General features: G+C 46.1%; 1 protein-coding gene across 1 annotated transcript in view; it reads right to left on the bottom strand.

The window, feature by feature from the left end:
* Positions 1-2,290: 2,290 nt before the first annotated feature.
* Positions 2,291-15,150, bottom strand: part of mrpl23 (mitochondrial ribosomal protein L23) — a 65,358-nt gene continuing 52,498 nt past the window's right edge. Inside the window, exon 5 of the mRNA XM_084476778.1 lies at positions 2,291-3,092. Within this exon, the coding sequence (XP_084332904.1) occupies positions 2,928-3,092 (165 nt within the window). The 3' untranslated portion in view covers positions 2,291-2,927. The remainder of the gene's footprint in view (positions 3,093-15,150) is intronic.

Raw genomic sequence — 15,150 nt, 5'->3', positions numbered from 1 at the left:
TTTAGGAAGGCACCACGACTACGTGAAGCCCTCGCAATGCCGTTGTGTAGCAGTCGTATTAGAGTTCGATGACATTGAGATGGAACCACGGTGTCGGCGAAGACAGCCGAATTTTAGTAGCTCAAGCGTTTTCGATGTGTCATGGTAACGTGACCAGCCCCAGAGCATCTTCCTCAGTCAGTTCTGAGCAACTCTACAGAGGAGAGGCGTGTGTAACTCCCAAAGCTTCAATCACAATTCAGTTCCTGGTTATTAGGCGTATATCAAAATGATTATATAGATATTGTCTCGGCTATTTTGACCGTGGGTACAGCAGGCGAGGTCAGCTCGACTCGCTTCCAATAATTAAAAAAACTTCAAAAAATTATTGCATTTATTTTACAATTTAAAAATGAACAAAACTGTCCTCTACTTTAAGGAAATAATACTGGGAAACGAATAAACCATTATAAGCAACGAGTGAACTTAATAAGCGGTGTTAATACTTTTTTCAACTACTGCCTCTTTCCCTTGACATTTAGTTTTCACCTGACAAACACACACCAGATACCTGCGCGCAAAGCCCGCACACAGACCCTACAGGTAGCAAAAAGCAAAGCAGTCTCAGCATAAACAGTAGGCTATTATATAATATTAGTCCTGCAACGGGTCGGGTACCCGCATAAGAATTGCTAAAACAGGCGGATTGTAACGTCCGTTTTAGTCAACGATACGACACTTGACTCCCAGCTGCGAAGAGACCTCGTCTGGTTCCAACAGCTGATCATTTGTCAGACGTGGAGTGGGGACTCCAGCAATGACACTGCGCTGCCCGAAGACTGCATAAATCAAGTGAAAGTCACCCAAAGGAGATCCTTTCGATGTTTTGGTGCGGATTTCATTTTGATCACGGATGACAGGTCGGATCTGGTGCTGAACTTTGCAGGTGCGGGTCTCAAAAAATGGATATGATTCATAAATAAACAAGTCAGACACCTTTAACAGAAAATCAATAGCCTCATTTGAACGGCTGCGACAAATATATTATATATCGATTATATAGATTATTTAGATATGATAGATGATATCTAAATATCAGATAGATAGATGATTATATGAAGGTGTTATACCAACGGGAGGTCACGTGACGCCTTCGTGACCTAGTTCAAACGCATCGTACCCTCAATACGACGTCTCGTGTGTGTGGTTCAGGTGCCATCGTTTGACCTTCTGTAGACATTGTACTTGCTTCAGCTGTTGACCAAGTTCGGGGCCATCTTCGTGCGAAATTCAAAATTCCACATTCGTGTGTTTATCTGGTGTCAATTTCGGGACAGTGTGACACGGGCATTAGGGGGGACCGGGGTCTGCTTTAGGGGGACGGGGGTCTGCTTTAGGGGGACGGGGGTCTGCTTTAGGGGTACCGGGGTCTGCTTTATGGGGACGGGGGTCTGCTTTAGGGGGACCGGGGTCTGCTTTATGGGGACGGGGGTCTGCTTTGGGGGGACGGGTTTAGGGGGACCGGGGTCTGCTTTGGGGGGACGGGGGTCTGCTTTAGGGGGACCGGGGTCTGCTTTATGGGGACGGGGGTCTGCTTTAGGGGGGACGGGGGTCTGCTTTATGGGGACGGGGGTCTGCTTTAGGGGGACCGGGGTCTGCTTTATGGGGACGGGGGTCTGCTTTAGGCGGACGGGGGTCTGCTTTAGGCGTACCGGGGTCGGCTTTAGGGGGGACGGGGGTCTGCTTTGGGGGGACGGGGGTCTGCTTTAGGCGTACCGGGTCGGCTTTAGGGGGGACGGGGGTCTGCTTTAGGGGGACGGGGGTCTGTTTTGGGGGGACGGGGGTCTGCTTTGGGGGGACGGGGGTCTGCTTTAGGGGGACGGGGGTCTGCTTTGGGGGGACGGGGGTCGGCTTTAGGGGTACCGGGGTCTGCTTTAGGGGGACCGGGGTCTGCTTTATGGGGACGGGGGTCTGCTTTATGGGGACGGGGGTCTGCTTTGGGGGGACGGGGGTCTGCTTTAGGCGTACCGGGGTCGGCTTTAGGGGCAGGGGGACCGGGAGGGGGCTCCCCTCCAGACAAGCAGCATCAATATTGACCTTCCCCTTAGTGATGGAGAGGCAAGCTAGCGACGCCCACCTCCAGAGCAGGACCGGGGGAACACTCACTGTAGCCCCCCGGTCCCCCCACATCACTGTCGGGGTTACTGTAAGTCGAACCGTAGAGGCATGCGGTCCTCCTGCCCGAGGGGGGGAGCTTAAATGGCTGGGAGGGGGGGGAGAAACGCTAAAGTAAACAGGCCAAAGGTTTTGGAAGAGACTGTTTATTTAGAAGTTCTCGTGCTAACAGTACTTAGTGTTGACTAAGCAATTCACAGCTTACACACACACACACACACACACACACACACACACACACAGAGCTGCTCACACTTGTGGGAAGAGGTGAAGGGGCTTCTGAGGACACAACCCTGAAGCACTGGTAGAGCAACATGAGGGGGGGGGGGAGGAGAAAAAGATGGAAACACGACATGCGAGGAGGTGGTCCAGAAAGAAAAGACCTGAGGATGAAGTAAGCTAGAGGAGAGGGAGAAGGACAGAGTGAGGAGGGAGGAGAGGAGGAAGCAGGTCATCCGAGGAGAGAGCGCTTCTGAACCAGATGGACCCGGGCCTCTCCACTCCTCCATGTGCTTCTGGCCCGCGCTACTGGACTTCAGCCTCACACACACTCTCATTTGAGCCTCTTAACCAACAAAATTAACTAATTGAATCAACTGAAACATCTACACACACACACACACACACACACACACACACACACACACACACACACACACACACACACACACACACACACACACACACACACACACACACACACACACACACACACACACACAGGTACATCATGAGGGTCTGAAAGAGACGCCCACACACACACACATCCTGGGCTAGAGGCCAAACCATTCGGTGAGCCCTGCCCTGCGGGGGTCTCCCCGCTGCCGCTGCTTCTCGTCCTCCATGAACTGCTTCTGCATCTCCTCCATGGAGCCCTCTTCCCCCTCAGAGCTCTTCTCCACAAAGATGTCCGGGAACACAAACACCTGGTCCTGAGCCTGGGGGGGGGGGGGGAGGGGGGGAGGGAGAGAGAGAGAGAGAGATTGAATCAGGTTAAACTATTACAAAAGTAACACAGACCGGCTCCATCTAATATAAATATGTGCACGCAAATACCACAAAAGAGTGTACAGGGCTGTGCTTCATTCGATGTAGGCTTGAAGTTATACAAATTCACTCTCTCTCTCCGCCTCACTCCCTCCCTCGCTCGCTCAAGATGTCATCCATTATTTAGACTCTGGCCATGTCTAATGCATAACTGGCTGCCATAGAGTACAGTATGTACGCCACACACACACACACACACACACACACACACACACACACACACACACACACACACACACACACACACACACACACACACACACACACACACACACACACACACACACACACACACACACACACACACAGGTCAACGAGGACAGATGTACCAGTTGCATAATGCACTGACTCGTTGCATAATGCACTGACTCGTTTTAATAGGTACGTCTAATGCATGAACATAATGTCCGATTCACAATTCAATATGTATATTTACACACATGATTACATATGTTGATAGATTCTGACGTCACACTTGACAGCAGAGGCAGCACACCCCAGGTTCAGAGTTGTAATGACAAATAAGATAATGAAATGAAAACTGTTCAGGTCATAAAATAAAAATTATATATATATATATATATATATATATAAATACTAAGCTCATACTAAATATAGCTGGTGGGCAGAGGCTGCACACACAGTCCATTTGAGATGCCATCTTGTCTTCACACGCTAACACTTTCAACATGGTGGCTGTGCCAGCACTTTATAGTTTTTACACCCAACAACCACCCTCCTCCTTTCTGTGGCTGTGAAGTGTGTCACAAACAACACACTGAAACTTGGGATTCCGTGAATACAATTAACAATTTAGCCTGAATATGTATAATGTATACTCCGGCCCAGTTTGTAGCCATAGAGAACTGATGCCGATCCGCTGTAGTTAGTTGTTAGTTTAGTTCAGGGGTCGGCAACCCTAGGCACGCCTGCCACCACTGGCACGTGGACACATAATCATTGGCACACTTGACAAAAAAAAAACTTTTTATTTTTTCACCGCTAAAATGCGGCAGCGTTATCATCATTACTACCGATTTGTTTTGCACTTTATTCGGTTTTGGGCATTTCCTCCCAGTGCAAATATGTTTAAATGAGTTACTGAAAGCAGTGTTCTGAATCGGGATCAATTAATCGTTTTTAAACCTATGTTGTGAGTAATAAAGAAAATATTTAAAATATTTTTGCAAGTGGCCTGTATGCATGGCCTTCACATGTTTTTTTTGCAAAGCTGTACATGTCTTAAAGATATTGATGTGGATGTTTCCATCATTCTCATATAATGTCTGTTTTTACATTTCTCACAGTGCAAATATGTTTTTGAGTTTCTGAAAGCAGTATTTTAAGATGAGATATATGTAATTATAATTTGTAAGCCCATGTTGCAAATATAACAACAAAAAAAAACTTTTAAATGTTGATGCATGATTGTGGACTATATGGAAATAATACAATTCCAGGTCTTCTGGAAATGTTTTTGGTCGCTGTGTCATAATTCAGCTTAATATTTAATATATTGTTCCTTAAGGCACACTCATTAACGAGAAAATGTCCAACTGGCACTACATGTTGAAAAGGTTGCTGACCCCTGGTTTAGTTTAACTGTGCAAAAGTGACCAAAGAGAATGGTTTGATCTCCAGTGAAGAAATATGATGTTCCTGACAACTACTGGTCAGGAAGGACAATGTCAAATAGCGGACTAATAATTCGTCACAAATGAGCATAATACAATCTAAGAGGCTAAACAAGGTCAGCAAATACAGTGTATGTATTAGGGGAGCCATTAGAAATACTACAGGCTGAAACCCTTCACCCTTCTGGTGAAGCAGGGCTAAGGCAGTAACTACGTCACACAGAGACACTGCTGCAGTGATTACAACAGGGTTTACTAGGAGAGTATGTCTTCAGATCACTGTTGCATCAACCATAAGATTTTGACTTTCATTCCAATTTGACAACTCAGGGCTTCGGTCTCAGAATCACTGCACTTCAATGTTGGTATGGCGAGAAATCAGTCATTAAGTAAGAGGACACACAGCCTCGTAAATCCGTAATGCACTTTGGATCTCCAGGCTTGGGCCCATGATCTATGTACAGCTGCCGTGGCATTCCCTGGTCCACAGAGGAGCCAGGGAGCCACTGTTACTTGGATTGATTGGATCCCTTTTATTCTGTAAACATAAACTTGCTTGGCTCAACAAAAGCTGCACACCAATAGTTCTCTTTTTTAGGTTTGATTGAACCAGATAAAAATCCAGAGCTAAAATTCTTCCATTGGGTGTTCTAGAATGCTCCACTGGCTAAGCTACCTTATTTTTTGGAAATAAACCCTTGGCTTGTATCCCGATTTTACGAACCAAAACTGTCCCTGTGGCTCATTTTCTGGAGTGGCTTATTGATATATTTTGCAAACACAAAGACATCCTCTGCAATGTTTTCAGTCATTTACGTTCTGATAAAAAACATGACATTTTTAAAGTTCAGAGTTTTACTAAAGCTTGAATCTGCATTTTTTCCAAGTTCTCACAGATGCTCACTCAACCATCAGTAGACCGGCAGAGAACATCCTACTACTTCAGCTATTTGGTTAGCCTTTCATTGGGCGGTACATAAGTGTTTGGATTGTGGGCAAACACTAATAGTAAACACATAATAGCCTCCTGCCAAAGGTCGAGCTTCTAAAATCCATCTGACGAGACTCAAAAGCAATCATGTTCCAGGTGATCTAAAGTATGAACGTTTTATTCACTGTACATTTAATCAAGTTTATTCATGTGCTATAACTTCATTTTAATCAAATAGTCACAACTAATGTTTGTTAGTTAACTTTCACAAACAGCTGTATATCTTGTTATATGGAGAAATTCATCGTGGGGTAGCCCAGTGCCATTATCCATGGTCAAAACATTCATACAAAAAAATACTTTTTCAGTGTTAAACATTGATATAACGTTATATTGTAACACATCGTGGCAAGCTAGATCGCTTTCGAAGATTGTGAAAATTTAATATCCCTAAATAAGGTATATAATGTATTAATGTGTTGGAAAGCTAAGTTTGAAGTAACACAGCTGGTGCAACAGGCTGACTTGGTAATTATGTAGAACATCTCCTGCATTGAAGTCATTGCCATATACATTGTCTTAAACCAAACCTTTAAACTCACCCACAAAGAATGTTTGTCGTGGTTAGGCTTCCCGGACGCTTATAGTATGACGCTACGGTGTGGGTGGATGGTGAAGTTTTTTTCTTTGTCTGGGCAGCACTTTATTTAATGGCTGCCTCCGATTAAAGGTTTGTTGGACACAGACACGCCTGTGTCGTAACCATGGGGATAAGACTCCGCCCCATCCGTCCTAAAACTTTCAATCCCAAAACTTTTTTTTTTTAATCTCTAACTTTAAGGTTAATGCAGCAAATGTCACCCGTAGCCCCAGCCCCTACACCTGTTTTCACATGTCCTGCATTGGTGCAGGGAGTCCCGTCCTACTTTGGATAGAGTGGTAGGGCTACATGGCCCCTGTGAGAAAGTGAAAGCCCTTCTCACTGTCTCTCCCCTTCCAGCAAAAGGATTGTTGTATTGGTTTATTTGTACTTCCGTCGCAGTAGGGGGTCGTAGGTTAATCCATCCAGCCTTGGCCAGGAAATGTTGGGATTTATTTGTTTATTTATTTTTGGACTTTTGTTTGAAGTAAATAAAACTTGCCCCTCGTTTATGTCCACACTCCAGTCCAGTGAGTCTGTATTAGGGATGTAACGGTATGAACATTTAACCCCGGTTATTGTGACCAAAATTATCACGGTTTTCAGTATTATCGTGGTATTTTTTAAAGTATGTTCAATATGTTGAGAAAGCACTGATAGGCCTACACAAACTGAAATAGTTTCAAAAAGTGTTTATTCTATTTCAAAAATATAGGTAAAACCTTATCAAAAGTGCAACTTTTCACATCAAAGGAACAAGGGTTAAGTATGTAAACAGATTATTTTTCAGGAACATTTCCGGATTAAGAACCCTAGATTATTCGATTGATAGTCGCATCAAGCGTGCATGTATACGGTCAATCAAATTGGATTTTGAGTTCTGCGCATGCTCGAGATCTTTTCCGGGGGCCGTGAGCCGGAAGTAGAAGGAGACGGTAGTCGTGTTGTTGTCATGGTGTCACCATAGACATACAAAGAATTCTTATTTCTTTATAAATATATGGTTGTCGCAGTCAGAAAACGAGAAATGCCGATTTATTTAAAAAGGTGGCGCAGACGATGGAGGAAGCCGGTGTCATGCGAATGTAGACTAGTTACCCCCTATAAGAAGTTTCATCATCAACATGCATTCAGTACACACTACGCTTTGATTTCACCCAAGGCTGAATTAAAAGTACATGTTTTTCTACATACATACAGGTTGTAAAGTATTAACTTCAATCTTTATTCATTAATTGCACCGTGGCCGAACTGACAAGGATATTCTCTGATATTATGAATCTTACAGACTGCGTAAGTTATTGTTCGTTATTGTCAACATTTTTAGCGGGGGTTTACCGTTACACTGGTAACCGTTACATCCCTAGTCTGTATTGCTATACAGACTAGGGATGTGACCACCAAAAGCGGAGTGACCACGCCGGTCCCTTACAGCCCCCCAAACAGAGGGTTATAAGATCTTATACAATGCCTTGTGACTCATCTGTGAGATGCTGGCGAACGCTTCACAGGCAAGAAAGAGAACTACAAATATATTTTCTTCATGAATAAAGATTGAAAAATTGTGATGCCCATCGTTTTAACTTTGTTTAATGTTGCTTCAATGTATTATGCCTCGTTTCCACCGAGCGATGCGGTGTGGCATGGTTGGCTTATATTGGCGTATGCACCGCCAAAAGGGGTGCAGACGGGCAGGGTCCCAAAATAAGCACTCCGGTATCACTGCAGACTGGTGGGTATGAGCCCATGTTCCCTCTAGTATCACTGCAGAATGGCGGTAGGAGCACTTGTTCCCTCTAGTATCACTGCAGAATGGCGGTAGGAGCACTTGTTCCTGCTGATGCTATTATTGATCATGTTTATTTCCTGACTTGTTTGATCGATTGATAGCGTGAAACGTAAAAAGTTTAAATGACTCCCGAGCGTTCATGCTTTCCGATCTTCATCAGAAAAGTGGCAAATATCCAATATGGATAATATCACTATTGCCAGAATAGGGAGGCACTTTGCTGATTTTCTTCCCAAGGAACAGATATCACCACAGCTGAAGATGGCATTGTGAGTTTTGAAATGTCAAACAGTAACAAAAAAAGGTCAAACGGTAACAAACTTGTTGCGTGTCTACAGAAACGCAATCGTCGACTACTGCTGTCGTAGCAGGGTACTGAAGGGTTGATCCATTTCCCAAGAGAAGACCTCAACCACCACCCACTGCAACACTGTTCCTATGGGCAAGAGGCACTTCAAACAGATTAGGGGTAGAAATAGGAAATTGGGAAAAAAAGTAAAAAACTTCCCCATCTCTGCTACATCATAGACTTTGTCAAAACACAATGTCTTCCACATCCACAAGGAAGATTGATGGCCTCTCCTGGAGCCTCTCCTTGGCCTTGTCTGCATTGCATTTCAGATTCAAAATAGGGGAATAAAATAGTGAAAATAACTGGGGCTGCAACGATATGTAACACTAGAATCGCCATCAATCGTCATCTTGACCACTAGTAAATATAAAAAGATGAAGTAAAATTCTCAACCAAGTTTCAGCATCACACTTTTTTGACTTGTCCGAAATATGACTTGCGTACAATTCAGGATTGATAGATATCTGAAAACAAGATTACAAGCAATTTCACGGCAATAAACGTGGTAAACATGATCCCTGCTGTACAAAGTCGCATTTTAACTTTTCTTCAGCAGGTGTAATGGGCCTTTCTGCTCAGTAGCCTACTGGCATCAAATGCTACTGTTCGGTGTACTGTACTTCAACATATCAACTTCAATGTAGTTGTGTACTACAACTGTACTTGGGCACTTCTCTATGCTTTTTATTTTATGTTCGGACAAAGGTGATCTTATTCGCCATGTGATTGATGTGAAGAGGTTTCAAAAATAAGGAATGGCATTCTATTTTTATTTGTATCAATATCCAATATCCATCCAACCATCCAGGTTCTGATTCACAACGCGTTAGGTTTGTTAGCCATGTACTGTCTAAAGTGAAAGTGTGCTTTTGTAGGGAACTGTTGTTGGCCACCCGCTGAGACATTCTCCCCAGGCACGTAACTTGGCAGTTGTGAATAAATTGTTGGGAATTGCTCAGATATCTGGGAAAAGTGTTTGTCTTGGCCATCTTTCCTCCTTTTTCCATTAAACTACACTGCCCTGGATAGCCTCGTTTGCAATTGCTTGGTAGCCGAGCACAGCTCGGATATGCATCTGCATTATTAAAAGGCTAGCTGCTTGAAAAGTCTTTGACCCGAAGCCCCAGTCACAGGGGCCCCGAAGCCCCAGTCACAGGGGCCCCGAAGCCCCAGTCACAGGGGCCCCGAAGCCCCAGACCCGGTCTGGTGGAGCTGGTCCGGCCGAGGGGCCTGAGAGAGGGAGAGCAGAGAGAGAGCTGCAGGCTGCAGCCTCCCTGCCAAGGCCCCATGCCTCTTTCTCCCGCTCCCTGCCCAGTCATCGAGGAACACAATCTGAACACAAACACCAGCCCCACTCTGGAGCCAGGCCAGGGCGGGTTCACAATAAGAGTCACATGAGAAGGAAGGAGACAGAGGGAGGGGAGCGGGGTGTGTGTAGAGGAAGGAAGAGTGTGTGTGTGTGTGTGTGTGTGTGTGTGTGTGTGTGTGTGTGTGTGTGTGTGTGTGTGTGTGTGTGTGTGTGTGTGTGTGTGTGTGTGTGTCCAGCGCACACAGCATTAATGGAGCATTTCGGACCCAGCACGCCTCAGCCCAGTAGTGAGGGTGCGGTATAGCCCAGCTCAGTTACGGCCCTCGTTTCCACCACCGCCAGTACCCTCATGGTAGGGCAGGGTTTAAGTCGGATGGTGGTAGCCACGGCTGCTAATAAATGCAAGGAAAAAGAAGAATGCGCACAATGAACAAAGAGCAACAATGTAGGACGTCCAAGAAGGACGGCAAACTTTTGCGCGACATTTTCTTTAATAAACTAAGCTTTCGCCGTTGTCCAGAAATACCTTGCTGATACTATGTTTTGTTTGTTATTATCCCCCTGTCGCACGGTAGGGACGATTCTGTCGACCAATCAATGGACGGTGTGTGTAGCTCAAACTTGCCGGCACCCTTTCAGGCGTCTCAGTACCCCAACGGAGGAGTACTGCGAGACAAGTACTGCTCAATACGGCTCAGTCCGGATCATCACCACTTTTGGCGGTGGAAACGCAACCCGTGCCGCACCTTTGCAGACTGATCCGACCCGCACCCTCCGGTGGAAATACGCCATAAGACTACGATTGGCTGGCTGGCTGCATCAATATCTTCTGCTGTTACAAAAAGAGGCAGAGAAGCATGCAGACCAGATACTCCACAACCTCTGTCCTCCCACCACCTCAATCCTATCTCCAGCCTCGTTCTCCCTCCATCCATCCCTCCACATGCTGCTCCATCCCTCCTTCAACATCCCTCCACCTCAGTCCTCCCCCTCTCCCTCCACCTCAGTCCTCCTTCCCTCTCTCCCTTCACCTCAGTCCTCCTTCCCTCTCTCCCTTCACCTCAGTCCTCCTTCCCTCTCTCCCTTCACCTCAGTCCTCCCTCCCTCCACCTCTTTCCTCTCTCCCTCCCACCATCTCTGGTCTCCTTCCCTCCATCCATCCCTCCCTCTACCTCTGTCCTCTCTTCACCTCTCTCCTCCATCTGTAGTCTCCCTCCCCTATGGTCCTCACTCCCTTCCTCCCCAGAGACTACCGTTACACAGATTCTTATTCTTATCCCTGCATTTGTTGTGTGCGTTCCCTGCATGGATGTAGAGGAAGCGTGAAGAGTAAGAGAACAAGAGGGGTGAGTGTATATTGTGTGATTTCTGAGGAACGCAGATCAACAGCCTAGACGGTCTCTAGGCGGACACAGAACACATTATGTTCTCGCCTGGGCTGAAGCCTCTTGTCCGTCAAAGCTGTGGGTTTTCCACAGAGAAAGGACGGGGGATTTTCCATGGGCCGGGCAGCATCTTCTGTGTGCTCTTCACAAAGCGCACTGCCATCCAGGAACACTGGAGCAGGGGTGTGAAGGCATGGTGCTTACGCATGTTGGCACACCATGACACCCCAAGGCAAGTTTCCCTCCATGGCCTGGGACAGAGGGAGATGGGGTTGGAGGTTTGGGGAACAAATGTTTTCATTGACTGAGAACCAACATTTCATACTTCCATCATGTGTGTGCATGTTGATGGAAGTAAGCTCTGTGTGTGTGTGTGTGTGTGTGTGTGTGTGTGTGTGTGTGTGTGTGTGTGTGTGTGTGTGTGTGTTCCATCATTATTGAAGAGCAGAAGAATGGCGTTCTGATTTATGTGTGTCCAGCGACCTGGAATGCGTGTGAAAGTGATCCAGGGGAGACGAGCCAGAGGTGGGTGTTGGGTCGACGGTCTCTTCCTGTTGTTGTTGTTGCTGTATTCATAAGTCAAGTTCTGAGTATCAGATATGAAAGTCACAGCGCTTTGGTTTGATGTGAGAATGTTTTTGAAGATGACAGGAAGGTGGTTTAGGGACACAAGGGGTGGGGGTGGAGGTGGGATTTGCGGGGGGTGAATAAAACATCATGGCCTGAGGACACAAAGGAGCGATTCATCCGGTCTCTGGTGCAGAGCTACTCATCACAGGAAGGACTGGATCAAACTGGACCAGACCCAGGCGGGGCAGAGAGGTGGACAGCAGACTGAGACAGAGAGACAGAATACCTGACCACCGTGAGGCAGAATACCACAGAGAGGCATACCTGTTGGCAGAAATACAACAGTGTGCGATCGCAGCGGCAAGATTCGTCACCTGTTGTGATGAGAGGACCTCAAACTCCCCATAGACTCATCCCCCTGGACTCACTCTTTCCACAATAATTGCATATTGCACACATCCTCCATATTGTAAATACTGTGTATTTAGAGTGTATATTTTACTTATCTGTTTATACGAGATAGTCATTTTTGTAATATTGCACATTTTACTTTTTATAGTACTTTTATAGTATAATATTTGATATGTATAGATATTTTGTATTAAACGTTTTATACATTTTATATCACGATGGCTCGCGGTCCCAACACTGGTCGAGTAGCGTCGCATTGCCGCAGAGCGCCCACACTTGGTTCAGCAGTCAGCAGTTTCTGAATTCTATGACATGATGGAATAGCTTTTATTAGAACAAGGTTAAAAATCGGACTGTTGCAGACACGATCAAGCAAGATCATTTTTGGACAACGTGAGTAGCACCACTAAGTGTGATTGTGTGACAGATCACTTCTAGGCTAGCCCGGGACATTAGCCTGCTAGGCTAGCTCGCTAAAAACATTGAGCCTGGCCCCACACACACACACACACACACACACACACACACACACACACACACACACACACACACACACACACACACACACACACACACACACACACACACACACACACACACACACACACACGGATGTGGATCAACTTAAGGAGTCATGCAACAAACTCTCCATGGACGGCAAGACATTTGAAGGTGATATCCATAAACTAGCTGAGTCTCTACTCAATAGATTACAAATCAGATTACCTTGAAGGCCAGTCTAGACGCGATAATCTGATATGGACTTCTGGAATCAGATAATGAAAAATGGCCAGACACTGAACAGAAGGTACTAAAATTATTTGGTGAAAAACTGGATTTGGATCCAACCAAAATAGAAATAGAAAGGGCCCACCGTACTGGAAAAGTGACTAACAACGTCCAATCAGACAACGGGAATGGATCAAGTGCACTTGGGAGGAGACTTGACAAGCCAAGGCCCATTGTTGTAAAATTCCTCAGGTTCAAAGATAGAGAAAGAGTCATGTGGAATGCAAACAAGCTGAGGGGTTCCAAAATATTCATAAACGAAGACTACCCTGAGGCTGTGAGTCAGAAGAGAAGGCAGCTGATACCTAAGATGCTGGAGGCAAGAAAGAACAGGGACTATGCTGTTCTAAGATACCACAAGCTCATCACTCGCCCTGGTCATTACCAAGAGAGAAGAATACAGTAGTAAAAATTGTATAAGAACAATAAGACCATTTCATTATGTCTTGGCTTCATAAAAAAAATGTCAGTAATTAAAAATAAAATGATGAACATATATGCAACTGGTTTGTTCTGACTGCTGATATGAGTACACTACCAACTAAAGGCCTGTTAATGGCTCATCTGAATGTCTGTAGTCTGAGAAACAAAATGCATGAAATTGATTGTTTAGTACAGTTACATAATATACATATTATGTATATATATACGTATATCAGAAACTCACCAGGACCCCTCATTTGAAAATGAAGAGGTTTCAATACAAGGGTACCTTCAGAAAGGATAGAAATGGTGCAGGTGTAGCACTCTACATCCAAAGCCATATTCCTGCAGTATATAGAGCTGACCTGTTGTGTAGCAATATTGAGGCTATATGGATACAAGATACCAACAAGATGGACGAACTCTCAGCCCTCATTAGCGAATAGTGTGAGTACCGGGAGTGCAGTGTGTTGTGCCTGACGGAGACATTGCTGAACGGGAAGATACCAGACTGCTCAGTGGAACTAGCCGGCTTCACGCTAGTTCGGGCGGACAGAGACAAACAGAGCGGTATGAAGTCGGGTGGTGGACTTGCCGTCTTTGTTAACTCCAAATGGTGCAACCCGGGACATGTTACCACGAAGGAAATCACATGCACGCCTGATGTCGAGCTGTTAGCTGTGGGACTGAGACCTTACTATCTGCCCCGTGAGTTTTCGGCAGCCATTGTTGTTATTGTTTACACTCCACCATCGGCTGTGGCGGCGCGGGCTTGTGACGTCATTCACTCTACCGTCGCAGACCTGCAAACACGGCATTCCAACGCTCTCATTATAGTGAATGGAGACAACCATGTTAACATCTCAAAGACACTGACTGACTTCACCCAGTATGTGACCTGCAGCACCAGAGGGGATAAGACATTGGACTTACTCTATGCCAATGTTAAGGAGGCAGGACAGTGCAGCAGTGGTCTGTGGAGGCCCTGATGGAGTGCTACAGGACAACAGACTGGGAGATGTTTCAGGAAGACTACGGTGACGATATTGAGGGTCTCACTCAATGCGTCACAGACTATATAAAGTTCTGTGAGGAGAGTGTTGTCCCCACCAAGAAGGTTTGCTGCTTCCCCAACAGCAAACCCTGGATCAACAGGGACATCAAAGTCCTGTTGAACCGGAAGAGGAGAGCCTTCATGGCAGGAGACAATGAGGACACACAGAGGGAAATACAGAGAGAGCTGAGGAGGGAACTGAGGAGGGCTAAAGACTGCTAAAGGAACAGAATAGAGGGGAAGCTGCAGCAGAACAACCCCCGAGAGGTGTGGGCGGGGGTGAGAACCATCACTGGCAAGAAAAAGGCTGGAGGATCACAGGAGGGGACAAAGGAACGGGCCGACAAGCTAAACCTGTTTTTTAACAGATTTGACTCACCAACTGGGGCCAGACCAACACCCCCCTCCCCCTCCTGCACTACTCATCTCTCTGCTGGACCACAAGACCCGGGCATGGCAGCTTCTGCACCTCCCCTCCCAGCACCACCCTCTCTCTCTCCCTTTCCACACCAGGGAGGCTGGACCAATGTCCAGCCCAGAGGGCAGTCATCTCCTCACCACACCCTCAACTATCCCAGCAACCCCAGCAACAACAACCCCAACCATCAACACCAGCCAAGAGAGACGGCAGCTCACCAGGACCAGGACAAACAAGGCCAGAG

This window comes from Micromesistius poutassou (assembly GCF_964030765.1).
Source record: "Micromesistius poutassou genome assembly, chromosome: 13".
Lineage (NCBI taxonomy): Eukaryota > Metazoa > Chordata > Actinopteri > Gadiformes > Gadidae > Micromesistius > Micromesistius poutassou.
The sequence above is the reverse complement of the archived record's forward strand: the minus strand, read 5'-3'. Positions and strand labels throughout refer to the sequence as shown.